This window comes from Brachycentrus maculatus, unplaced genomic scaffold (genome assembly GCF_059751285.1).
Source record: "Brachycentrus maculatus isolate JH-2025_06_01 unplaced genomic scaffold, ASM5975128v1 h1tg000057l, whole genome shotgun sequence".
Taxonomy (NCBI): domain Eukaryota; kingdom Metazoa; phylum Arthropoda; class Insecta; order Trichoptera; family Brachycentridae; genus Brachycentrus; species Brachycentrus maculatus.
In genome coordinates, this window is record NW_028280811.1 from 870,017 (window position 1) to 897,508 (window position 27,492).

General features: G+C 31.8%; 2 protein-coding genes across 11 annotated transcripts; one reads left to right on the plus strand and one right to left on the minus strand.

The window, feature by feature from the left end:
- Positions 1 to 329: 329 nt before the first annotated feature.
- Eb1 (microtubule-associated protein RP/EB family member 1) lies at positions 330 to 17,975 on the plus strand. Of its 10 annotated transcripts, none has more exons than XM_088278399.1 (7): positions 330 to 500; positions 7,500 to 7,786; positions 10,989 to 11,226; positions 12,135 to 12,226; positions 14,517 to 14,663; positions 14,814 to 14,881; positions 16,501 to 17,975. In XM_088278399.1, the coding sequence occupies exons 2-6, from the start codon at positions 7,520 to 7,522 to the stop codon at positions 14,859 to 14,861; spliced, it is 792 nt and encodes a 263-aa protein (XP_088134525.1). In that variant the 5' UTR covers positions 330 to 500; positions 7,500 to 7,519; the 3' UTR covers positions 14,862 to 14,881; positions 16,501 to 17,975. The 10 variants fall into 10 exon arrangements, 9 of the variants coding, with proteins under 9 accessions (XP_088134525.1, XP_088134524.1, XP_088134522.1 ...); XM_088278398.1 differs by having other exon boundaries at positions 330 to 409; XM_088278396.1 differs by lacking the exon at positions 14,814 to 14,881.
- Positions 17,976 to 21,307: 3,332 nt separating this feature from the next.
- LOC148311744 (uncharacterized) lies at positions 21,308 to 27,436 on the minus strand. Its single transcript, XM_088278401.1, has 5 exons — positions 26,658 to 27,436; positions 24,461 to 26,227; positions 24,253 to 24,336; positions 22,469 to 23,971; positions 21,308 to 22,388 (listed from the first exon to the last, which is right to left on the minus strand). The coding sequence occupies exons 1-5, from the start codon at positions 27,211 to 27,213 to the stop codon at positions 21,457 to 21,459; spliced, it is 4,842 nt and encodes a 1,613-aa protein (XP_088134527.1). The 5' UTR covers positions 27,214 to 27,436; the 3' UTR covers positions 21,308 to 21,456.
- Between the last annotated feature and the right edge of the window lie 56 nt (positions 27,437 to 27,492).

The following is a 27,492-nucleotide window of genomic DNA, read 5'->3' on the forward strand; positions in this document are numbered from 1 at the left end:
TTCTATCCATTTTAATAGTTTAATAAAAAATTGAATTGATTACTTTGACAAATGCTTTATTTTTATACACTTGTTTTATTTTTGATGAGTCGTGTTTTACTGCGCGGTAAATAATAGTACAAAAATATTTATAAAAAATCACTTCGAAATCGGTATTTCGGTAGGTACCTACCTATCGCATTTTTTTTTTTACTATCTGTCAAAATGATAATTTTGTGTATGGTGCACGTTTTATCAATAAAATATCAAAAAAGTTCGGTAAAAATCGTTGATCAGCAGACAAGTAAGTACTACGTTTAAAAATATAACGGTAATGTTGTGTTGGCAACATTAACAAAAGTCAGAATAGCGTTTTTGGACTAACTTGTGTTCGCCACTCCCGCAGTGTGACAAATATCAGTACTTATAGGTAATTATAAGATTTCTGATAATATTTAATGTGTCCACGAGTTTAATCGTGATATTTAAACATTTTCACATTAATATTTTGCTTAAAACAAGTGAGTTAAAACCACGTCCTCCTCAATGCACTCTCCGACATTTGCTACTCGCCTATTTTTAGCGATATTTTGCCGGTTGCATTAAGGAAATTCTACCGATTTCACTATAGTCTCTTCATTATTTTGGTGCACTTCTTATTTTTTGTTCGCTGGTGCGCGTTCCTATTTTTAAATCGGTTCGTTTTGTATTTTTTTTAATTCGTCATTCATGAAAAATATTACACTCCCCGCGGAATTCTAAATGTCCTGCGCGACGTTAATTAGTATTGTTTGTCAATACCGGCGACATTTACATCCGTTTAATTGTTTTAACGTTTTGTTGCTTCTTAATTTGGTCGGTTGCAGACAAGAATACGAAAATATATCAGTCCGTACTCGGTGGTGCTATTTTTATATGTCCGTTTCCTCAGATCCTTATTCACACAGTTTCAGGATTAAAATCCGCGGTGAATATGTTTGTCTTATAAAAATATTAATATACGAAGACCAACCCTTATCGTGTGAAAACCTAAATGACCCAGAATCTCATTTCATATAACCTCAATGCCAATTTATTCCAGCGTAACATATTTTTATTAGACTTCTTTAAATCCATAATTCTTTTCCTTAATTCATTTATTGTAATACTGTTTCCTAGTGTTTCTAAGCTGCATGTATATGTATATAAAAAATGTAATGATTTGTATGTGGCTGACATACTTAGAAAGTATGTCATTATACCCCTTATAGATCTCAACCTGTTTGACAATAACCGTGACAATGAAAGGCCATTCGGAATATTTATTAACTGTATTTAATTTTTATCTGTGATGCAATTATAATAATTGTTTTTTTTTTCATTGTGGATGACATTTGAGTTTTTTTTGTTTTAAAATTGTTTTTTTAGTGTTATCAATGTTTGAACAGTTTTTTATCCACATTATCGGGTTAAGTGAATAGTTATATATGTATTTTTAAAACATTTTATTTTATTTTATTTTTTGGTAGAAGTGCATTTTATAAAAGAATAAATTTAAAAAAAAAACAATTGAATATATTTTTCCACTTTTATTTTATTTGACCAGCGATCGGATTTTGTCATTACCAACATCATCAGACTGTCGTGATATATATTTACTACAAATAAAAATGATGGCATTAGTAAAGAATGTAAGGAAGAGTTTGGAATAGTCGAAAAGATTTGGGATGGTTTGGACACGTAGGGCTAATGGATGACGAGAAAAATATATTTAGCAAATTTGAATGCGAGAACAGAACGAGAATCACTAAAAAAACATAGCACAAATATATCAATCAGTCAAAATCTACTTAACCGAAGGGCATGCATGACTAGATGCATAGATGTAGAGAAAGGTAGTGTAGGATGGCGTTCCATCCTCTGTATACCCCTGCGTGTTATTTAAAATAGTAAATGGTTGTGTGGTTTAAGCATTCTAATATTAACCAAAGACAGGATTTAAAAAGTAATTGGATAGGTGGATGATCTTGCAAACTGAAATGAGATATAATTGTTTTTAATTAATTATATATATTTAAAAAAAAAGACATATCGCTCACTCCTTTCAACAACGTCATAAATCAAAAATTGACAATTTTCAATTGTGCATGTTTTCGGAATGCCCAGAAAATGTACTATATCCCAGCAAAAGAGGCATAATTTTAACTTAATATTTACCCGCTACAGGGCTGAAAGTGTTGTTTTTGCATTTTGAAAAAAAGGTATTGTTTAAGTGATTTTTTAAATATTCTTAGTATTTTTCAAATAGAGAAAAAACCTACAGGTTTTACCTAAAAAGATCTGTTGCACAGTAGGTTCAATAAGTGGCTTGATATTTATTTTTAATACATTGTATTAAATTTTTAAACTTTAAAACATTCTCCTGAAAAATCAAGTTTTTTGATTTATGACGTTCTTGAAAGGAGTGAGCGATATGTCAAAAATATATATTAAAATAAAACAAAACTATTAACTAACCATCATACTGCTTTCCCAGGGTTAGGCAGAGAGAATAGAATGTTACACCACTCTGCCTTAGCAAACAATTTCGCCTCTTCCACATTCATGCATCTGCTCATACATGCCTGCCAATTATTCCTACTCCTGACCTTGAGTATTTGAAATACTTGATCATGTCAAGTTTTCCCTTAAAACTTTATTTTTTCCAAAGCTGCGTTTTTAATTTGATCAAATATGCATGCCATATTTAAAAATTGTGTTTTCATTCAATTTATGAGATAATAAAAACAATAATTCAGGAGCTAATTTTCAAATGCAGTTAAGTCCATATATATTGTAAAATCACTCGTAAATAAGTGGAGGCTTAATAATATTTTTTTTAAAGTCCATATGTCGCTCACTCCTTTCAAGAACGTCATAAATCATAAAACTTGATTTTTCAGGACAACGTTTTTAATGTTTAAAAATATAACACAATGTATTAAAAATAAATATCAAGCCACTTATTGAACTTTTTACTGTGCAACAGATCTTTCTAGGTAAAACCTGAAGGTATTTTCACCATTCGAAAAATATTTAGTATATTTAAAAAAATAATTAAACAATACTTTTTCTTCAAAATGCAAAAACAACATTTTCTGCCCTGTAGCGGGTAAATATTAAGTTAAAAATATGGCTCTTTTTCTGGGATATAGTACATTTTTTGGGGATTCCGAAAACATGCACAACTGAAAATTGATGATTTTTTATTTATGACGTTCTTGAAAGGAGTGAGCGATGTGTTTTCCATATCAATTTAATCTTAATTATTTGTTATAAATTGTACATCTTTAATATACAATTTGTAACAGATAGTATAAATGAATATTAATTACATGTATATATAAATATATTAATTAAGGATATGTGGAATTCCATACCATAATAAGGCATAATAGTGAATCTTACATGGTGTATAATATGATCACTTTAAATCCAGCATATAAATTGATCATGATGCCTCAAATACCCAGATTACCATTTACCCTATTTAAAAAAAAGTTAATCTCTGTTGAGATATTTAAAAAAAAATCACATAGGCTCAATGTTTCACTTCATTTGATAAATCTTCTTGCTCCAACATTATTGGAAAATATAGTAATATGTTTGTGTGTGACAGTTTGTGAACAATAACTGTTATTTTTCTGTAGTTTTCTCCTTTTGTTGATTATTTCCATTGTAGTCTAACGCATTCCACTAGTGGGGTATTGATTTATGCATAAATATGCCTCTATCACAAGCAGAAATATGTGGCCACACTCCTCTAGTGATGACATCACTATCTCTTTAAATATCTGTGTAGGTCAATGTTAGAAAGTTCACTGATCTTAAGGTGTATTTCATTAATGCTCACCAGCCCATATTGGTTGATATTTAACACCGATTCATTAAACACTTATATAATTTATTTATACAAGGTGTAATAAAAAAAAGTGTTTTTAAAAATAAGTGTAATTGTGGACCAAATGCAATGGATTTGAACTTTTAATTTGAATTGTTAATTATTTTATTGAAGTATTGAAATTCATTCGCTTTTTTATTTTATTTTGACAAAAAAAAGGACATGCATGAACGTGGAGTGGTGTGGCCTTCTATTCTCTGCCTAGCCCTACGGAGAAGCAGCGTGATTTTAATTGTATCGTATTGAGTTTATTAATGGACCTTTTTTTGGTTTATAGTTTTTTAAAGGAATACTATAAAAAAAATTTAAAAAATCACATTTTAGGTGTGTCCAAATTCTTGTTCACGAATCGGGGTTTCTCCACTTAAGAGTTTATTTTTACATTTTTACATCTCAACATAAATGAAGAAGACTGTACAAGTTTGGGTATCTATAGGGCTTAAGACCTGTCATAGGCTGGCATTGGGTCATAAACCCTGTAGATACCCAGACTTCCATATTCTTCATCTATGTTGAGATGTCAAAATGTATTTTTTTTGCTTAAATTGTGTTTCTTGACGCGCTGTCAATTACATGTTGGAAAAATTTCAAATAATTAAAAAAATAGTGTGTAACAACGAAATATATATGTATTTCAATATCTAAAAATGTACATTGTGTAAGGCCGAGATCACAGATGATCGAGATCACGAATTCAGAAAGCTAACAGTTGCGCTACGAGCCGGTCGTGTTTCCACAAGCGTTTTTTTATTCGAATCTATATTGGAATTAGATTTTTTTTTAGAATACATATTGAAAAAAAAACCTTTTTTTAACCCCTTTTCTTTTCAAAACCATATACTGTATATTTATTTTGAAGCAAATTTTAGTTTTTCAATACAAAAACGGTATATTAACCGCCCAACACATACGAATGTATGTGATACGCGCGGTTTTTCTTCACCATTCCGCGTTAACCCATATGACCCACGCGCACAAGAAAAGATATCTGTTCCAAAAATATTTAATGCGTACCGGATACACTGACAAATTTTTGTCAGGTTTCATACCTGACAATATTTTGTGACAACAAACGTGATTTTTTTGCTTGTGTGTAAGTAAAAAATTCAATTACGTCAAATGTTACCTGGGTTTAAAGAAAATTATGTTGCCATTTATCGTATGTTGAGCCTTAAGGAATTTTAATTGTTTTTAAAGTGGACTGTGTTTTTTCTGATGGTATTTTTACGAGTTCCAAGAAATCACTTTCCAATCACAATTAGTGTCCCACTGTAAGTGAGAGTTGTCAAAGATTATTTTTAATTTATTTCTTAACTGGAATGCAGTTTCTCGGTCACTACACTTTGAAGTATTTGATAAAGAATTGACCTTTTAAAATGATAAATATTATTTTTATATCATTTCTGGGCGTTATTATTCGTTACTGTGATGATTATTTTCATACTGTCATTTGATTATTTGGAATGCAGTGAATATATCTATTATACACTGTTGTGTCTACCCACTGGACAATTTATAAATCTATTCATATTGAATTGACTCACCAATTTGTGTCAGTTTTTGGTATATTGAACCCACCTTGTGTGTAAGGATGAATATGTTAAAGAATATCTTTGGGAGTATGAATGTTTAAAGGAATGCCAATATTTAAATAGAAAAAACGGATTATTTTGTTAGGATTCTAAAAGTTGTCATATTTGGAAGGCCACAGCTTTAATCTCTGTGTTTTAACTTATTAGCAATTATTTTGCTTGCTTTAACTGATAGATACCTGAAGTATAAGACTGATCACCTAATGTTTTTTTATTACGATAACACAAATCAATCAAAACATTTTTTTTATTTGTTACTGTTTTTTTTAAATACATATATTTTTTGACATCTTAACATAGATGAAGAAGATTTTCACTTTGACATCTTAACAAGGCTGGGCATTTACGGGGCTTACAACCATCATAGACTGGTTTAATTGATCACTTTACACACTTGTAACATTCACCAATACTACCCATGATTGACAAACCACGCTACTTAAAATTCTTGGAACTTCTATATATATTATTCAAACATAGTGCGTGAATCATTAGAATTTCACTAGAGACATCTTTGGTGAGATGAAAGAATCATTTTATTAAGCAGAAACTCTTTCATTTGTATGTGAGATCTGAATACTGGATTCTATAAAATTATATTATTCTAGATTTTTTTTTTGTATTTTTTTTTTCAATCCAATTTTGAGGTATTTCTTGTTATTATTATTATAAAGTTATTTCAATCCATGGATGTTTTTTCACTAAATACGGCTGTAAAGTTCACTTAGCCATTGGCACATGACCTTTAAGATGCAAATTATATTGCAAACGTTTACTTATTTCGCCATCCAAATATGTTGACTTACAATCAACATGTTCAAATATTTACTAGTTGCATAGTTAGCCCGATACCTAACTGACAATGTATCCAACTTATAATATAAAAGCGCTTTGATACCTTTGGGAGCGAATAAATTGACTGCATTATAATACATAAATATTACTCATTCGTTTACTTATTTTTATAATTATCTGAAGTATAAATAATCTTGATTGATTATTTCTATAATCTGTATTTGTCCTATCTTGCCTGAGACTGCCGTGAAGGCGATCGAAGCCACAAAGATATTTTATTACACAGTGTAGGTACTTTATCTGTATATCTACTCCACAAGTCATTCAATACACTCCGCCATGGCTTACATGAATCAGTAAATAGTTTTTCTCGGAAAACTGCACTGTCATTTTGAGTTGTCATCAATTTGTGTTATTTTCTTAAAATTTATAAAAAAAATCCTTGTGAAAGTTCTGGGTTCTTAGCGTAAGTCATATCTTTGTTCATTCTTTGACTGAACATTTTTATATTACACCCTTTCAATAGTATTTTTTTATATTTATTATTATTTAACTGTTTGTTATTTTAAATTATTGGTTTAAATTACTTACTTTATAAATATATCAATGTAAATAGGATGACATTTAACAATGAACCATCTATTTGATAAATTTTTTATTTTTTTTTTAAATATATATTTGTATATATATATATATATATATATATATATATATATATATATATATATATATATATATATATATATATATATATATATATATATATATATATATATATATATATATATATATATATATATATATATATATATATATATATATATATATATATATTTAAAAGGAATAACCCGCAAAGCGTCTATTTTAGATGCTTGTCTGCAGGTATAGTAAGGATAAGGAAAATAAATGTGAAAAATACACCCAGACCAATTGAAAATAAATCTACTGAAAGTAAAAAAAAAAGAAAACATTAGTTGCCATATGACTCAAAATATACGCTTCCTACCTCAAGTAATTTATTTAAGATTCATTCTGATTCTATCACTCTTATTCAGTTCTGTCACAGTTGAATTTGAATCGTGTGACGTCAAAAAGGTGTCATTCCGCACCATTTAAATGTGGCACAACAAAATGAAGGTTAATGATGTTATGCTTTTGAAAATAAAACTGTCTCGGTATTTTATTTAATAAAGTTTATTTTCTTTGCATTTCAGAAAGTCTAGAAAATAGCGGAATGGCGGTCAACGTATATTCAACAAACGTGACGACAGAAAACCTCTCCCGACATGACATGTTGGCCTGGGTTAACGACTGTCTTCAGTCTAGTTTTTCCAAAATAGAGGAGTTATGTACGGGTGCGGCGTATTGCCAATTTATGGACATGCTATTCGTCGGAAGTGTTCCCATGAAAAGAATCAAATTTAAAACTAATCTGGAACACGAATATATACAAAACTTCAAAATTCTCCAAGCCTCTTTTAAAAAAATGAATGTTGACAAGGTAAGATCTTATTTATTCTTTTTTTTTGTGTCTTACACCTTCTTTACCTATCAACAATGCAAATTTAATCAACGTGTTTTTATTTTTTTAATAATTGTTTTTATACTATTAAAATTTGGTACTTATGTTCCTATTTCCTCATTCTCAAGGTTAATTATAGATGGTTTTACTTATCGCGCCTGAACAATTCACAATTTATTCTTTATCAAGCAAACATAATTTAAATCAACCTGTGATCCAATATGTAAAATATGGTTCTAAATCTATTTTGTACAAAATTCAATCCGGTAATATCTTTGTCGGAAATTAATATTTTAGTGGTTTTTTTCCATTTACACTTGTATTTTTATTCTAAATTTGAGTTAACAATCTTGGAGATACTCTAATTCATGTATTATCTAAAAATTCTCATTTGTTTTTACATTGCTTAATGATTCACAAGTAAAAATTAGAGCTGTTGAAAAAATTATAAATAATATTTTATCTTATCAATGATAACAATACAAAAGATACTCTCATTGGTGATTTGTAATTATTGAATTATTTAGGAGCTTTAAAGTTATAAGTAAACTAATATTTCTTGTAAACAGTGAGGCGTAAAGTTTAGTGCATCGTTTTAAAGTTATTTTTAGACGCATATCAATATCTGTTAATCACCCGTCAAATCTTTTACATTTTGATGGAATGTATTTTATGGCATGGATCACATTAAAAATATGTGTATAAATTTATTTGGCATGCTCCCAAAAAATAGCGCTAAAAATTATAAGCATTGAGGTCACAAATGCAACAGTTTAATATATTTTTAAAAAGCACAATTATTCTTCTTCTTTGTGTGCCTTGTTTATTATTGCCACAATTATTCCATTATCTAAATCTCTTTAAAAGTGCTCATTCAAAATCACAGTTTCGCTGTCAGCCATTTCCCAAAAAATGTCTTTGGTATTTTGTCAATTATGCATCACTCCCATCTCTAGTATTCACGATTAAGCTGATCATACTCTTCTTATTAATCCTCTAATAACAAGTGTTTCATTGAATGGCTATGTAAACTCAAATTCTAATTGGCCATACAGTATGTTTTGAAAATGTTGATTTAAAAATTTTATTAAAATATACATTTGAAAAAAATCAATATGCACATTCTTTTATGTTTTCTTCTTTTCTTTATCTGCACTCAATGGTGTGTAGGGCACTGCATTGATTTTTTGAAAGGTTATTCTTAATTATATGCCAGTGAGGTTTGCGTCAGACTGGATTGAATTATTTATCGTTGTTTTGAGAATAGACTCATACATCTTTATGGTATATAGGGGAAAAAGTATGTATAAATTTACATTTAACGTTTCGATAATGCAGACATTCTGTATGGTAGCCAATAGTTATAACCACTTATTACATTATAGAGCAGACATCTTTTAAAATAATATAATAATTGAACAGTCATTAATTGAATTATTTTCCTAACTGTATTACTTCTTGCACGGTAGCTTGAATCTGTAATTCATCATTTCTATTCATTCAGTATTAATTTCCACCAATGTTATTGAATAAATATTTCTTTGCATTTTAAGTATAGTAAATAAAATTGCTTTACTGCTAGAATATGGATAATGTATGCATATTTCTCCATTAAGTTTTTTTTAATACATCCACAAATGGAGAGGTAATAACTGTTATTTACAAGTGCATATATGAACTCATTACCATTTTTAGATTAAGAGCGTTTTCACTAAAGAAAATGCACATTTTATGTTAATATGTAATTAACTTGATATTAATAAATGCACATAATGTCTCATTTCTCTATTAATTTATCAATCTCGAGATTATCATTATTAATTCCAATATTCTCTTCTGGATAATTATAATAATTTGATAATCTTGTTACTTTAAAATAAAACACCCGATGTTAATTAAAGTGATTCTACGAAACCGGTAGACATTATAATTAATTTGTAATAAAATATTTAAAGTGATTTTAAAACAAAGTTACATTTTAATTATAAAATGGAAAATCACAAAGCTAATACTTGAAATATAAATTATATTATTAATTTGTATTTTAAATTAAGATTCCTGTCATTTTGAATGCTGCAAATAGTAACAGTCGCTGGTAAGAATTGAAAGGTCAGGTGTAACCGGGTCGGTTGACTTTCCCCAGGTGATCCCAGTGGACAAGCTGGTTAAGGGCCGCTTTCAGGACAACTTTGAATTCTTGCAATGGTTTAAGAAGTTCTTTGACGCCAACTATGACGGCAGGGACTACCAGGGGATGGCGGCGAGGGGGGGCATCACCCTCGGGGGAGGGGAGCAGGACCTCGGCCTTCCTCTCGGGGGGGTGGTAGCCCACCACCGGCCCACCGCACGTACGCCGCATCAAATATACCTCATGTACCTCGGCGCTCTCATTCACGTTCCCAACAGAGATACTGCACTTTCAACCAAGTCAAAAGGTCAACCAAGCCAACTGACCGGGGCATTTTGTCGTAACGTAACATTCGCGGCGAGCATCCGACTGCGGATGGAGTGCTCAGAATGAGCGGCGAGCAGCTCGGCTCGCTGTACTGACTATGAATGCTCGCATCGTAACGTGTTACGTTACAATGAAATGATTCAGTCGTGACGGTCAGTCGTCACCTTTATACAATTAATTGTTGCAAATGGCAAAACCACACATATCAACTTTACTCTCACCCAAGAAATCATGTTTGAATTGTGGAAATATTTAAATGGTTGCATTGCTTAGCAAATTGCTTTAATATTATAAATATTTACTAATGTGCATACAAACATATAAATATTTAGTAATATACAAAACTGTAAATCATTAATTTGTGAATACAGAGAGACTGCTGTATTTGATACTTTATTTGTTACCACTTACAAGATTCAGATAAAATAAATTGTCAAGTAGTTTAATTAATTCTTTTAACTGCCATTACCATAACATAATGCCTTGAGCGTACCAACTGGCAGTTAGTCGGTTAATATTGCGCTGTCTCTGGTGGAATGTGAGTGGAACGCTCGTTGTCAAGTTTGTGGTTCCCTTTCAGTTGTACGAATAGTCAGCATGGGTAGACATCACATTGGGTCACATCCCCGCCTCACTCCACGCGATGCTTCGCCATAGTTTTCCTTTCCTTTTTTAAACATCTTGTGTTTTTTGTTCTCTTTTGTTTCATCACGCACGCGCGCTTAGATCGTGCCCATTGACAAATTGGTGAAGGGACGGTTCCAAGATAACTTTGAATTTTTGCAATGGTTCAAAAAGTTCTTCGACGCAAACTACGGAGGCGCGGACTATGACGCTCTCGGGCAGAGGGAGGGGCTTCCCATGGGCATGGGGGGAGCCTCCGCCCCCCGGGGCAGCGGCCAGGTCAAGAAGCCCCAGCAACTAATGGCCCCGCCTATGAAAACACCACAGAAACCCACCAGCAGTAATACCCTTCTTTATCTTAAGCTTTCATTACCATTTCGCTCATTCGGCCCAATTACAACAACTCCACGCGCACGCGGTCAAATATCTAGCAAACATGAGATCTTTCATCTTTCATCACTTTCATTGGTTTTCGTATTAATTAATTTTTTGTTATTAGAAAATTGGCGTTAATAATTCTTTAGTCAAGTACTGTTATTTAAATGTTGTCAAAATTGTTAGACTATTCGGTATAATTTGCTACATGTTGTATTTGGCATGAAAATATTACAAATACATATATTTAAAGACCCGCAATATTTGCTTTAATACACAAACTGCTTTGTAGAATACTTCCAAACAATTTTCATGAAAAGGTAAAATAGTTTTGTTTATGTACAATTTAAATAGTCTTGTACCTAATTTTGTGGGTATTTAAACATATGTAAATATTTTTTTATTAATTTGAATAAACAAAAAATTACATGGAATGTTTTTTTTTACTATCGACCAGTTAAGAAATATGTGTATAAATATTTATTTCATTTTGCACACTCTTGCACAGTATTCATTACGGAATTCTACACTTTGGTTCAAGGTTCTCTTAACACTGTCTTCAGTAATTGATTTAAATTAATTTATGTAAAATTAATTCACTAAATTACTAAATAGTTTCATGCTGGCAATTATTTTTATTTTTTAAAAGAGAAATATTTGTGTTTTTATTATTTACACAATTATTTCAATTTCGTACTATTTCTATGAACCTAAGCGGCTCACTATATCAGTCTTTAAATTTGAATCTCAGACCTCAGTGTTTTTGTTTTTTTTTAACCAATTTTTGTTTTATTAAATGGGAATATACATATATATTTTAATTATTCTTAGTTTTACAAACTACATATTAATTTTTTGTATATTTTTTTTCAGTGGCTAGAGTTACAGGCAATTCAAAACCATCCGCTAGAGTAGCTCCCCAACCCAAAGGTGGGGACATCAAAATAGATGAATTAACATGCCAGGTATTGAATTTTCCATTCCTAAAACAATTTCACACTTCGCTCACTCCTTTCAAGAACATCATAAATCAAAATTCGTCAATTTTCAGTTGTGCATGTTTTCGGAATGCCCAGAAAATGTACTATATCCAAGCAAAAGAGGCATATTTTTAACTTAATATTTACCCGCTACAGGGCAAAAAATGTTGTTTCTGCATTTTTAAGAAAATGTATTGTTTGACTATTTTTTTAAATAAACTAAATATTTTTCAAATGGAGAAAAAACCTTCAGGTTTTACCTAAAAAATCTGTTGCACAGTAAAACGTTCAATAAGTGGCTTAATATTTATTTTCAATACATTGTGTTATATTTTCATACTTTAAAAACGTTCTCCTGAAAAATCAAGTTTTTTATTTATGACGTTCTTGAAAGTGAGCGACTTGTCAATTCCTACAATATGTACTTCCAAAACTTATTAAATCTAGAAATTACAGTTAATTTTTTTTAATGAAAATTTTCATAGAGTAGATGATTTTTGTCCGCCTCTATGGTGTAATGGCGAGAGCATTTGGCTACCGTGCTGGAGGTCCCGGGTTCGATTCCCAGGGGAGTGAAAATAAATATTAGTGATTTTACACTCTAATATTATTTAATATTACCCTGGACTGGTCCCTGAAGCGGAGGAGTGATCACCTTGCCTTCATGTGGAAGATAGGTAAACCTTTCATCATCAGCCTGTGTCCGTCCACTGTTGAACGTAGGCCTCCCGCATGAGTCTCCATCTTCTTCGATCCTCCGCCTTTCGCATCCAGGTCACTCCCGCTATTCTTCTTATATCGTCAGTCCATCTTGTAGGGGGTCGGCCGATGCTTCGTTTGCCAGTTCTTGGGCGCCATTCCAATACTTTTCTTCCCCATCGACCGTCGTCTCTTCGACAGATATGTCCTGCCCATTGCCACTTGAGTGTGCCTATTCGTTGGGTAGCATCTACTACTTGAGTTCTTCTGCGTATTTCCTCGTTTCGGATTCTATCTTTTAGCGATATTCCGAGCATGGATCTCTCCATAGCACGCTGGGTGACTTTTATTTTATGAGTAAGACTTGCTGTTAGGTTCCACGTCTCTGCGCCGTAAGTTAATACAGGGAGGATGCATTGGTTAAATGCCTTAGTTTTTAGACATTGCGGAATTTTCGCTTTAAAAATGTACTTTAGTTTTCCAAATGCTGCCCATCCCAGTTGTATGCGCCTGTCGATTTCTTTTGAGAAGTTATTTCGCCCAAGTTGTATTACTTGTCCCAGATAGGTATAGTCGTTTACAACCTCTATTTGTGTTCCTCCAATGGAAATAGGGTCAAAGGTCTGGGAAATATGACTATTGATCATGGCTTTTGTTTTATCCATGTTCATTTTCAGACCAATTTTATTCGATACTTCATTAAGGTCGTAGAGCATGTCTTGAAGCTTGTCGGGTGATTCGGCTATTAGCACTATGTCATCTGCAAATCGGAGGTGAGAAATGTACTCTCCGTTAATATTTATTCCACGTTTCGTCCAGGACAGCAGTTTAAAGATATCTTCTAGGGCGTTTGTAAAGAGTTTTGGAGATATGACATCTCCTTGTCTAACACCTTTGTTTATAGATATATTGTTGGTTCTATCATGGAGCTGGACCATCATTGTTGCAGATTTGTATAGAGATTTTATTATCTCTATATACCGATAAACCTTATCATCTAACAAAATCAGTTGGAAAGGAGCATGGATGATAATGATGCATTGCACTTAAGATTTTAAGAATTAAAAAAAATAGGCTTGGTTGTGATGTCTGTTGACTTCTTTGTAGTTTCTTAATGCTTACCGAGAGGTTGATAGCTTCATTTGCTGTGGATTTTAATCTGCCTGGGAGTATGGGTTGTCCGAATAAAATTTCCTCAAAAGAGCAAATGACACTTGTACTTGTGCCATCTGTGGTTGTATTCAAAATCTTAAACCACACTTCAGATTATTTTTCTGTACGGGAGTCAATTTACTTAAAACAAAGTCTGTGAAATTTCATCATAGTGAAATAAAACATGTATAATTTTTATATAAATTATGTTTACCGGGGTATTTTTTTATTTAATAAAATATGGTGATTAGCATTGACTATGATATAAAATTATAAAAAGTAAAAAAAAATAAAAAAAACACTCAGCATTTATGTACCAGTTTTGTCCCCAGAAATTCACTCCCGGTCAGGTTAATGCATTAATAGAATTAGTGTTTGTCTATAAATGCATGTTAATCATAAATATTTTATTCTATTGTTCAAGTTACACGAAATGAAATTGACAGTGGAAGGACTAGAAAAGGAAAGAGATTTCTACTTTGGGAAATTAAGAGACGTGGAAGTGTTATGTCAAGAAGCCGAAGGCTCAGAATTGGTGCAAAAGATTCTGGAAATTCTGTACGCTACAGAGGTAAAGTGTATATCCTCCTTACTGAAGTACCTTACGCTCTCTGATACGATTCTCTCATGGCTATTGCAGCATGTTTGGAAAGTTCCTCGAGCTGTTTGCATGACAATGTTATATGTATGTATCTTTGTTTTCAATCCTGTAATTTTTCAGGATGCTAACGGTTTTAATACAGATGTTACTACTGATACTTCCATCTAATTCGCTGTTATTTTTCTTTTGTAAGTTACTTGAAACTATAAGAGCAACAAGTTTGCACACTGTTTGTATTGTATTGCGTGTTTTATTAGACACAAACCCTGACTCTTTAGTAGTAGCTATGTTTATCGCTTTTATTTTATTCATTATGATTGTGGAAACTATTCATTTTCCAGGAGTAGTTTGTAACTTTCCTCGGGTCCTTATTGAAAAAATACTTTAAACATTTTCTTTAAACCGGTGAAAGAAAGCTGTTGCTCTAAAGTCAATCAAAACAATATGTATTTCATTGTGAGTTTTTACATATTCCGCATGAATTTTTTTAATGAAATTTGCACTTTTATATCGGTTATATTAACTCAATCACATTGGTTTTTATAATTTTTACTGGTGGCGGTTGGTAGTATTGGTAATAGTTTAAAAGGGTTGGTGATTGGCAAACCGCCAACACTGCATAACTCATTGTAACATTTTTAATATACATGCATATTAATAGTAATAATATTATGTTTAACAATTCTCATCATATACAGTACATATTTCTGTCTTACTGTATGTATATTTTTTCTTCTAAGGTTGGATTATTTATTATTTGCCATACTATTTTATACTTCTTCAAACTTCTCCTCTGAACTTGCATAGAATAAATTTCTCAATAGACTAATTTTTAATTTGGACAATTTAATATTTTAAGTCTAAAGCTCATAACAACCCTATAGCGCAGTGATAGCGTGTAAGAGGTACGCAAAGAGCTCTACACATAGGTAGCAATTGCATCCTATTACATAATATGGTTAAATGCAGAACTTAAATAATCATTTAAATTTGGTCACTTTATACATGTTTATCTCTGCGTACCTTTTCCAAATACTATTACATTTACATGTATGCTATCACTGCACTTTAGGGACTGTCAGGCAATATTGATATATCCACAGCTTAGATTTTAAAACTGCTCATTTCCCAAGAAGTATTAGGAGTCAGCAGTTTTAGAGACAAATATTCACCATTTAATCAAATAAATATCTTAAATAAATATAGGATACATATGGATTTTAATGTAAACGAAATAACAAAATGGATTTTAAATTCTTCATAAACAACTTATCAACAATATAAGGCTTTATATTATATTTCGTATTTCCTCCACTTAAAATATAACTCGATATTAAAAATGACAACAGCAATAAAATTTGTCATCAATAATAATATATTTAACTATTTATATATATAAAATATTTAAAAAAAAATAATTGCGCTAGAAGTTCAAGTAGGCAAATCCATTAACCATTTACTAACATAATTTAGGTACATATTATGTATTACTAATCGACTAACATTTGAAGTACAAGAAATTGACTGATTCCCATAACTTCAAACACCCTTCATCACACCTCAGTAGTAGTACCCCTGGTTCAGATGGGCAATGACAGAGCACATTCCCAACTATCAAACTGACTATCTGGCGTTTGCATGGAGGTGCGCCCCTTTTATGCCTCTCTCTTTCTCGCCTTGTATACCTCAAAATGTGCCCGTCACGCATTTACTGTGCCACTGTTACTGTCCACCTGTTCATGTATATTTAGTTGGATTTATCAGATGTAATCAATACCATGTTAATGGTTGCATTCAATGTGTTTAGGATGGCTTCGCTCCCCCTGAAGAATTGGACGGAGACAACCCACCGGGACACGAAGAAGAAGAGGAATATTAGAATTAGGTCACCCACGATACCGCGCTTGGATACTCTTCTGTCCGACATCCCTCTCCTTCTCTCCGACCACTTCTTCAAGAAACGAAAACATATTATTTATCCAAAGCTATCACAAACAAGGCTTTAATATTTTTAGTAAAATTAAACGGAAGGAGAGACTGCAGAGTGGCATACTTAACCCTCGTATTGTAATGTAACAATAAAGGACACCCGTCCTTTGCACATGTATAAAGTGATGAGAGTATATAGTTATAAAGTTTTGGACCGCTCACCCAATCGCTCCCACCTCTAATCAGATATTTCCCGCTATATTATTGGAGATTACGAGTTTTGTTATATTACGAAGCTATGGTTTCAGGGTTAAATTATCGTATCTAACTTGAACCTACTTTATTACGCCTTGAAATTCCTAACATAAGTACATATTTAAAAAGCTTTGGTATTTTAATGGATAACTAGGAAATCTCAAGTTATCTTCCTTTATAATGTTCTCTCTAAACAGCGGCGTTGACGAAACCCGGGAAATGACCAAAATTGCAATGTTTAAAGGACCATTTCATTGCCATTCTATTTTTTAACTTGATTAACATTTTACACTAACACTTGATTTTAAAATGTGATAAGGATGAGATAGTGAGTGATAAATATACATTCATTATTTTTAATATTATTCTCGTTATAGAAATGGAATGTCTTAATATTATCTTCAACTATTGTATATAAACAATGCATTCTTCGGTAAGAATATTTAAAAATAATAATACTTTTTTTTCTTCTGTGAAACTATTGTGATACTTAACTTCACTCAAAATATTCATCAAAAAAAAAACAACAACAATTTGGTCCCTTTATAATGCTGTATTGTAACTAAAAATTGTAATAATGTAATATATTCTTGATAAATTTGTGTATATTATCATATTAATTTGCGGACTGAATGTCTGACCGGTCATGTTGAGTTTAAAGAATACTATTCTAGTTGTTTATCTGTATTTAATTTATTTAAAACAATAAACCAATTTAAATTGTAATTAATTTTCATAGTGTCTCAGAGCGAAAGCTCAAATCAATCGAAATCAGAAATTATGATCACTCAATTACACGTTTATATTTTCAGTAGTGCTATTATTGCTTAGGGTATATAATGTTAGGACTTAAAGACTTGTCCGCTTGATGAGAAAATAAGGTTTTAGAAAGTAGACACAGTAGTAGATGAGTGACTTGCCTATACATAAAATATAATATTTTTATATTATAAGACAAATACCGAATCTTGAGATTTCTTAGTTTTTCTTATGAGTCGAGTGGATAATGAAGTGAATTTTGCATTTATTGTATTTTACTTGGATCGACGTTCTGATTTAAAAATAATTATGTTAAATAAAATTAAGTAAAAATGTTAATGCTTGTTTTATTTCATCATATTTCTCCCCCTGACATCTGACTCTATAAATGATGATGTAGGTACGTGGTTAAAAATCACAAATCCTATGTTTCAAACGCTCACGTGACAAATTATCGATTTTTTTAAAAATATTTCACTTTTAGTTTTTAATATGATGTTTATTAATAATTTTTTTTCCTTCCTAATTATCTAGCGGCAAAAAATGGTTCAAATATCTAATTTATTTAAATTTCTTTGTATTGAATACCCACTGAATTTACTGCAAAATTCCAACTACAGTACAAGGAACCGTTCTATGTTTTCTATACTTTATATACCCGAAACATGGCATAAAATTATAACACGCATTATCATTTGCATACTATTTAAGAAGCAATTTTGGCTTATAAGAAGAGCATTCATTATCCCACAGTTGCTCCTCAGCAATCATGATAACATTCTTAGAAAAGATTTTATGATTTCTCGTAATTACAATATGTAGTACAAATATTTAATATAATAGAAAATATTCAATTTGCTACTATAAAATTGCTTTTTTTTTACCATACATTGGTAAGATTATATACATATGTACTATTGAAAGAATATCGTCTGCAAATATCGTGAGGGTTCCTAGTACATATTATGTATACATATTGTGATATTTATAACACAGAACCTCTGAATTTTCCCCTATTTTGCTAAAAGAAAATGAGGATTTTTTTTTTAATATTCATTTTATTTTACAGATAGGCGCTATCAAATTAACCACCCTACCCTCCGGTTATTTTCTGAGTTAATGCTGTGGAAAAAAATTATCTTTTTTTATTTACTCCTCATCATAACCCTTGATATCAAAGCCCCAGTTCATTTTCATATTAAACACTAAATTTGTATGGAAAGCACTCGAGTATAAAAGATTAAACCCATAAAAACTAAATCATCCCTGCAATGCATTTTGTACTCTTAAGATTTATTTGGATTTTTAATTTCAGAGATTAATTTTTGAACACGTAAGCATGAAAATTTGACTACACAATTAAGGTCATATAAAATTCTCAATAAATCAATACTTGATTTGACTTTTATTGATTTTGTAAGTGCAGAAGGTTACGAGTAACATAGCCAAATGAGTCGAATCCATTGATTACAGATGGAAAACCATGTTTTCATACTTCAAGGCAAAGTCATGCTGCTAATTTTTTATTATTCCCTCCCTCATACTATTCTTCTTCTAACCCTTATCCGCACATAATGGTGTATACTGACGCAGTATTATCTTGATCAATACTTACTCAAAGTGATCACTCCTGCGCTTCAGGGACCAGCCCAGGGTAATATTAAATAAATATTAGAGTGTAAAATAACTAAGGTATTACATTTTGCATTTGATATCATATTTATTAAATTTCACTCAGGAATAAAATCAAAAGCAATACTTTATGAAGGATAATTAACAACAAAGGACAAATTTTGTAAAAATTTATTTGCCATGCTTAGATACAAAATAATCATATAAAATACTTTATAATTTCCAGGTATTTTCAACTTCAAATATTACACTATGTATTTACTTTTACAAACCGTCCATCCTGACTGCAGGATACTGTTAAAATACGCACTAAAAGAAAACCTCTATACAATGTCAAAATTTAATTGTATATATAACTTAGAAAACATTATCCTAAATTCACACAATACATATTCATGGTTCACCTGCAATAAAACTTTGAAATATTCACAATAAATTAAAAATTGAGTTGAATATGTCCTAATTTACCGGCAAAAGGTTTTAAACAGTTTATTAAATAGTAGACAGAATAAAAAAAATGCAATATCAAATTAATAGATCCGAAATCAGTTTTTGGTTCTGCCCGCAAAATTGGATACCAGTAGGATTATAAAATGTCATTCATTGTATAATCCATACATACTACATACTAATTTGATAAACAAAATCTTTATGTCAATTGGTGTTTCATGATTTATTTAAAGAAAACTTATCAAAATCTCGTTGTCCGCGCCTTATGTATCATTGATGTATCTTGATGAAAAACTTCTTTCAAAAGTGTATATACACTAAGACCTTACTTTGCGTCGTAGATACGTTCCAAAATATCGCGGCGCGAAATTGAAACAACGCAAAGTGATTTGCTATTTTCCATTGGAAATCATATAATTCATATAAACATCAAAGATAGGTTCCCGTATTTTTCATTCAGTCCTTAAATGTTGAAAAAATAAGAATATTCACATAACAAAACAAATGCAAAACTTTGAAACAACACAAAGTGAAACGACGCAAAGCGAGGTCCGAGTGCATATTTGAAATGAAAACTTGAAAGACTCCACTACAAATTGTTATTTTTATGTTTAAGTGGAATTGCAGTGGTGCTGCAGAATTCCATATAAAACTACAGTATGAAGTAAATATTTATTACATACATTCAGAATACAAACATGATTTATTATGTCAATGCAATTTATTATTATTTAAAGAGCCGATTACAAGAAAAATCAAGTGGTCAAAATACTAAGAAGCTAAATTAACAATTGTGTACGTACTTCTATTACTAACCACAGGCTTCAGATTGAACTTCCATCAAAATATACAAACGTTACGGTAGAAGCGTCAACTTGCAAAATGTATACTTTATCAGTATGTGAGTATACAGCCACAATATGTACTTTAAACCTTTACTGCAAGATACATAATGCTAAACATTTTGGTAGGTGTGAGTTAAATAATCAAATCAAACACATCAAATATTTAAGAGAGACTTATAGTGATTTTTCAGAATTTCATTTGGGCACTTTTTGGAGAGTAAGCGTAAAATTACTGAACATGATATCACGCTTACTTCCTTAAGGTCGAATATACAATATATCAAACTTAATTTTCTTTAAACCCAAGTAAAATTTGTTTACTTAAAATACCATTTTTATATTGAAAAAATTAGTTTTTCTTCAAAATAAATATATGGTTTTGAAAAAAAAAAGTTTTTAAAAGGAGTTAAAAAAATGATAATTTAAAAAAAATATATATATTCTAAAAAAGTCAAATTGCAATATGTATTCTAAAAAAAAATTGTGCGCAAAGACACGTCCCACCTCTAAATTTGGAGTTTGCGAGTTCCCCGTTGAAACTGGCAGTGAAATATTCTTAGTCACTAATTTGTTTCTCCTGAAGATTCAAAGTTTTAGATTTACTATGTTATTTTAGGTTACCTTCACACCTATTGATATTATGTTCAAAAATTTATGTTTACTTTCTAAAAAATGAGTGAGATATTTTTTAAAAAAATCACCAATTTGTCTCTTCTGAACATTAGACATTTAGGATTGGTTTCCTTGTACCTACTGATATTTATTTCCTTGAAAAAAAAAACTATTTATTATAAATAAATATAAAACATGTAAGTCTTCACTTCTCTGTTAGTCTTCACTGTTTTGCAATACCATTAACCCAAAATGTCAACTTAATATTTTAATGATTGATTTTACAAATTTGAAAACCTCCATGGAGAGCAGTTACTTGCTCTGTTTATTTGGCCATGTTTGGCGGGCTTTTGTGTTCTAATGGGAGTTTTGAATTCATCATATTGTTGCCGTAATTGAGGATTCTTGCTTGAAGTGCTCGCCGTTACAATAGCCGAGTTAGTAGAGTTTACGCAGTACCCTTTTGTAAAGTTATCATCTAACCCTGAATGTAATGGCGCAATACCGCCTTTAGAATGTGAACTTTTATATTTGCTAACAATTGAAGATTGCTTTCGGCTTCCTATTCTTGAAGCATCAGATATTGAGAAATTGCTAACAGAATGTGGATCGAGAATTGAATGCATGTTAATTTTTGATGTTTCTGGAAGTATCTTCCCGACTGTATTGTTTGTGGAGAAAGGTTTACTGTGAGAGCCTTTAAAGAAAAAGGTATCGTCGTCGCAATGTCTTTCTTCATCCTTCTTTTTAGTGACATTTAAAACCTCATCATCGCAAATGACATATTTCTTTGTAATTTTTACTTCCTCCATTACCTTTTTTTCATTATTTTTGACATCTGACATAGGTTTCTGAGCAATTTGCTTAGGGTTTTCCCTACAGATTGAAGGTCCTTCACCCAAAACATTATTAACTTTACTGATAACAGTGTCATCACGCTCATTATCTGAAAAACAGTTTGACCTGCTGACATCGTCGTACCTTTCATTATTGTGCAAATTGATATTCGGAAACATTTCACCCGAATCATAGCTTGTTACATTAACAGAAACAGTTTCTGTTAATTTCCTGACAGGACTAACCGTGGATGACTTAAATACGAATGCACAAACTGGTTTGTTGTTGGATTGGTTTCGAGCATGCATTTTAGAATTGACAAAATTACAAACTTTAGATGAACTGGGGATGTTTGTACTGGTACTATAATGAGAATCTGAAAAAGAAAAAAATTGTTACCTCAGTAAAACTAAATTACAAAATGAAGAAAAGAAAAAGATACTGAAAGGTCTTTACCTTCAAATCTAGACCTTTTATTTTCAGATCCGACAGTCTCATTGGCATCTTGCATTACTTTTCTTTTAAGGGCTCTTAAAATTGGCATTTTAAATGCCTCTGGTTCACTATAATTAACAAAATGCGGTTCTCTCATGGGAAATGAAGAACTGCTTTTATGAGTATTAAGTTTTTTGTTGCGGATTTCAGAGACACAATCATCAAGTTGATTTGTCTTCCTTCTGTGTGATGAATGTATATGAAGGTCTTCCCCGCCTCTCATATACTGATTACCTTTATTATTTCTTATATCTGAAATTGTATTATTCTGTGCGCAGAAGTTACTCGGTCTAGCTGAATAGGCTCCCTTAGACCGCTCCATTGGAATATCATATGGATAATTTCTGGAATTTCCATCTTTAGATATTCTAGTCTCAAATATAGACGGACGATTTCTAAATGGATTCTCCGACCTTTCTTCAGGATCAACGCGATAGTTGCCAAATTCTAAATATTCCTCACTGAAGGGATAGTAGCTGGAATGTTTTCTTAAAGGATTTGGCAATGTGATTTTCGATTTTTCCATCGGAATACTAAATGGGTCCTCTTCGTAATCTCCAAATTCTGAGACGCTTTCACCAAAATTAGAAAAATTCCTTTCTATAGAATTTGGGAAAGTTGTTTTAGATTTAAAAGTAGGATTATTTGAAGTATTGTTAAAATGTCCATTTCTCCCCGTAAATGTGGTAATGCTTTGTTTCTTTAGTGTTCTCAGAGTATTGCTATATTCTCTAGGAATTTGGAAGGGATGGTCTTCAAAGTTTTCAAATTGTGATACTCTCTCGTCACAGTTTACTGTCCTGAAATCTTGAACATTTATTGAACTTTTACTACTATAATGGTTATGAGCTATTTTACTTCTTTGATTGTATGGAGCCGCGTGTGAAATAGATCGCAAAGTCTTGGAATTATCTTTGCATGCTGAGCGCATGATCATTTCATTGATAGATTTTGTTTTATCAAGATATCCCGGACCAGGTTTGAGAAAAGAGCTGCCATCTTTGGGAAAACAAACCGATAACATACTACTATCAGGCCCCATACTCTTAATAGAACGGGCGTGTTTAGTACTTGATGACATTCCTTTGAAGTTAGATGACCCTTCATATTTCTTTCCTTCCCAAACACCGTATTCAATGGAAGGTTTCTGGTTCCAGAGCACATTGGACGGGGGTTTAAACAAATATTTACTCTGCTCCAAACTTCGCTGTGTTTCTTTGGCAATGTTCATCGCTGTTCTATTAGCAAATGACATATTTTTCTGTTTATAATTGAAATTTTCCATACGCGGTGAGAGAAAACTCTCATTTACAAGTTTCTCAAAAGTATTAAAATCATTAGTTCCACTGTAAAGTTTCTTGAAATCTGTTTTGAAATTAATTTTAAGATTAGGCATTTCTTGAGAATTAGTCATAGTAGAATGGTTGTACTTATTTTTCGGTGAATTCAAAGATGACTCTCCAACTAAACAAAAGAGAAATTCAGGTTATTCCTACACACAAATGGATCAATTTATCTTAAGAAAGCATCGGTAGGTATGAGGTGAACAATCACTTTTCTAAAATTTCAAAGGTTTCGGAGAGTGTTTTTTCTCTCAGTTGTTTGCATGTGATTAGTTTACTACTTAATAACTGTCAGCAAACAGAATAAAAAATACTTGTCCCTCCTGAACATTTGACATTTTAGATTTGTATACTTTATACCTCCCGACACATTACAAAAATATATTTTAAAAAAAACCTCACATTTTCCAGAAATCAGTTTTCCATTTTTGAAGATGACAGTATTATTGCCACAGCTTTCTGGTTGTTGTGAACTTAGATAGTTTCCTAAAATAATCAAGATACATATGTAGTTAATAAAATGAATTTAATGGTTAAATAAATATTTATTAAAATTTTGCTTAGGATTGTTAGTTAAATGAGGAAATTAGTTCAGTAATAATTTTTTTACCTTTCCGATGATGATTCTCTTCTTCTTCTAGTTTTTGTTTATTGTGCCGCAAAGTTCTTTTGGTTGTAAAACTGATTTCAAGTGACCTTTTTTTCGGTTTCTTTGCTGAATCGCTGCTTAGGAACAAATTATCAGTCTGAAGTGTGGACAGAACCGACTCTAAACCAGAATTCTCCAAACATTTGATAACTTTTTGTGTATCCGCTCGTAAATCACACGAGGGATCTTTTTTGACAAGAGAAGATTTAACATTCTTATGTTTCCTTTGGATCTGATTATCCAAATCAATCTTGTCACTAAGATCCAGATTGAGGTTTTTGCTTTTTATTGGTTTGGTTGAATTGTTTTTTACCATTTCTCTGGAGCGCCTTTTAGGTATGACTAATACTTTTTCCTCTTTAGGACTGTCAGTTTTACAGTATTTTACTTTACTTTTAGTTTTCTTATCTTTAACAACAGCTTTAGGCTTAATGGATTTTGTAGATGTTTTGTTTTCTTTATTAACTTTTTTCACATTACTTTCATTCTTACTGAAGATGTCAAAAATAGAATCGTTCAAATCTATATTATTTACTTTTGTATCCTGACAACTGGCTGCATTTGTGACTGGCATTGAATCCGAATTTTGTTGAATCGCTTCGGATGACTGCTTATTATTTTCTGACGAGATATGATCTGTTTTATCGGAAGCATTTTTATTATTGTCTGTATATATTATGTCTTTTAAAAGTTTGGTGACTAGTTTACTGGTGTCTTCTTTAGTGTTTCCATCCTTTATATCGCAGGTTATTAAATTGTCAGCGTCAGCGAAGAATTTTGCAAATTTTTTGTTACTGTTTTTTCTTAAGCAATATTGCCTTAAATTATCCGCTGACTTTCCTGTTCCTTCCGACGTATCGGTCGTATTCTGAGTCTCGTCACCTTCGGAGGGCTTGGCTTTATTACTAACTTCCTTGCTTTTCAAGGAATATACGCTTCTTACGTCCTTTACTCCTAAGAATGAATCATTCAACTTATCGACTGTTTGCTCCTGATCAGTAAAATCAGAGGATCGAGAATACAACTTTCTACGGATAAAGGACGGCTTTGTGGAACAATTGGAAAACTGATCCGAGTTTCTGTTACTTTCCGAATTATTAATGGAATCCCCCGAGGCCGTGTTATTCTCGCCGGAGTCTTGGGGAGCTTTATTAGGAGCATCCGCTTTGGCAAGAGCCTTACCAGACTTCATTTTATTATTGATTGTAGATATCAACTGTCTCAGCATATTTGGATCTTTTAAGCGATTCAAACTTTCCATACTTTCCGATTGGGTGTTTCCTTTCATCTGCAAACTTTCGGGTTTAGCCAAGTCGCATTTTTCTATACAGACTGATAACCGAAGTTGTTCCCGTTTGCTATGCTTGGTGGGTACATTTTCTTCGCTTAATGGGCTCGTAACACTTTTAGGCGAGCTATTGTCTGCAGTAGTTGAACATTTGTCCACGTTAAGAGTCGATCTTTGTTTTTCACTTTGAACACTGCTTAATGCTTTGGCAGGTGTTTTCTTGTTGTTTTTAACCGGAATTTTACTACATGTCACTGATGGTTTTGTTAATGACGACAGTGTATTTGATTTTTTTAAACTATCTACAAGTTTTTCATTACCGATGTCAACGTTCCGGATGTGAATTGTCTCTTGGAAATTGACAAACTCGCTTACTTTTCTGTGACTCATTTCGTTTTTAGTATCAGATATACATTTTCCATTGCTTTTACCATTCACATCTGCAAAAAGAAAGACAATGTTTATTTCTCATCCCTGACAAAACTAAAAGACATTTATTTATTTGACCCTTCCCTGGGAATCGAACCCAGGACCTCCAGAACGGTAGCTGAGCGTGTTGACCATCTACAGAGGCAGAAAAAAGGATTATAATTTTTTTTTAAACAGCCCTACTACCATTGTATATAACAAAAAAAAAGCTTTTGAAATTTTTTCAAAGGAAGGCAATTTATAATGCCATAAATTCTACCCCGCGTAAATTCTACACCTGCTTGTGTCACTTATTTAAATCATCTTCGTTATTATGGCTTTTCAACTACGCCACAAATATGCAAAAAAAAAAAAAATTGACACTCATGTAAAGGTGAATGAAAAAAAAAATATTTATTAGACAATGATTAGTTTTATACGTTACAAGAAAATTAAACTTACTTTCTTTTTCCTCTGATGTATTTTTAGGTTTCATTTGAAATTCATTCCCTTCAACTGTTCGAGATCTGCGCCTGTCTTTAATACCGCTCCGAACATCCAGACGACCCCTCGAATCGGGAGTCTTGGAGGCAAACATTTGAGTTTTGTTCGTGGATGAGCAGTTTTTTTTGACATTTTTAACTAGAATTTCTCGCGCAATTTTTACACTGTTCCCGGTAGCCTTCAACGGCGTTCGACCTTTCTTATTAATAGAACATTCCTTTGATATTGAATCCGATTGGTTTTGAACAAGACTTGCTTCGAGAAATCTTGATTGCGACCGAGTACGATATCTTGGCGTAGACGCTTCATCTAAGGACAGAGAGCCTCGGACCTGTCTACTCGCATTTGCAGGAGTGATAATTATTTGATGTTCACTTTTTTGTTCAATGGGAGACTGCACAGGTTCGGCATCTTGAATTGGACGACTATTAACGGGAGTACTTGTAAGCAAACTCGAACTTTGCGAGGAATTATTGAATCGCTTGGGTGTCCGAAGAACCATTGACAGAGACATCGTCGAACTTTCGTTCTCAGCGTCCGATATACGAAGTAGAAATAATCGTAAAACTCTTCATTTATACAATCACGAATTTGTATAAATCTATTACACTAATTATTTGTATTAATTCAATAATGGGGAAACGTCACACAGCTCGTGCAAATAACAAATTAATTGCAATATAAACTAATAACCGACACAAGCACAAAACGGATCTTTCAAATTCAAACGATAATGCACAGAAATAATAACATTTAATACCATAAACAACTTTCTACACATTCTTTGGGTAGG

Bases quoted from the DNA above. Each gene is read 5' to 3' on its own strand.
- LOC148311744 (XM_088278401.1), bottom strand. From the start codon at position 27,213: ATGTCTCTGTCAATGGTTCTTCGGACACCCAAGCGATTCAATAATTCC. The intron at 26,228-26,657 runs GTAAGTTTAATT...TTCTTTTTGCAG, and splicing joins TACATCAGAGGAAAAAGAAA to ATGTGAATGGTAAAAGCAAT. The intron at 22,389-22,468 runs GTAAAGACCTTT...TTTCTTTTTCAG, and splicing joins TAAAAGGTCTAGATTTGAAG to ATTCTCATTATAGTACCAGT.
- Eb1 (XM_088278393.1), top strand. From the start codon at position 7,520: ATGGCGGTCAACGTATATTCAACAAACGTGACGACAGAAAACCTCTCC. The intron at 11,227-12,134 runs GTAATACCCTTC...ATTTTTTTTCAG, and splicing joins ACCACAGAAACCCACCAGCA to TGGCTAGAGTTACAGGCAAT. The intron at 12,226-14,509 runs GGTATTGAATTT...TTTTATTCTATT, and splicing joins ATAGATGAATTAACATGCCA to GTTCAAGTTACACGAAATGA.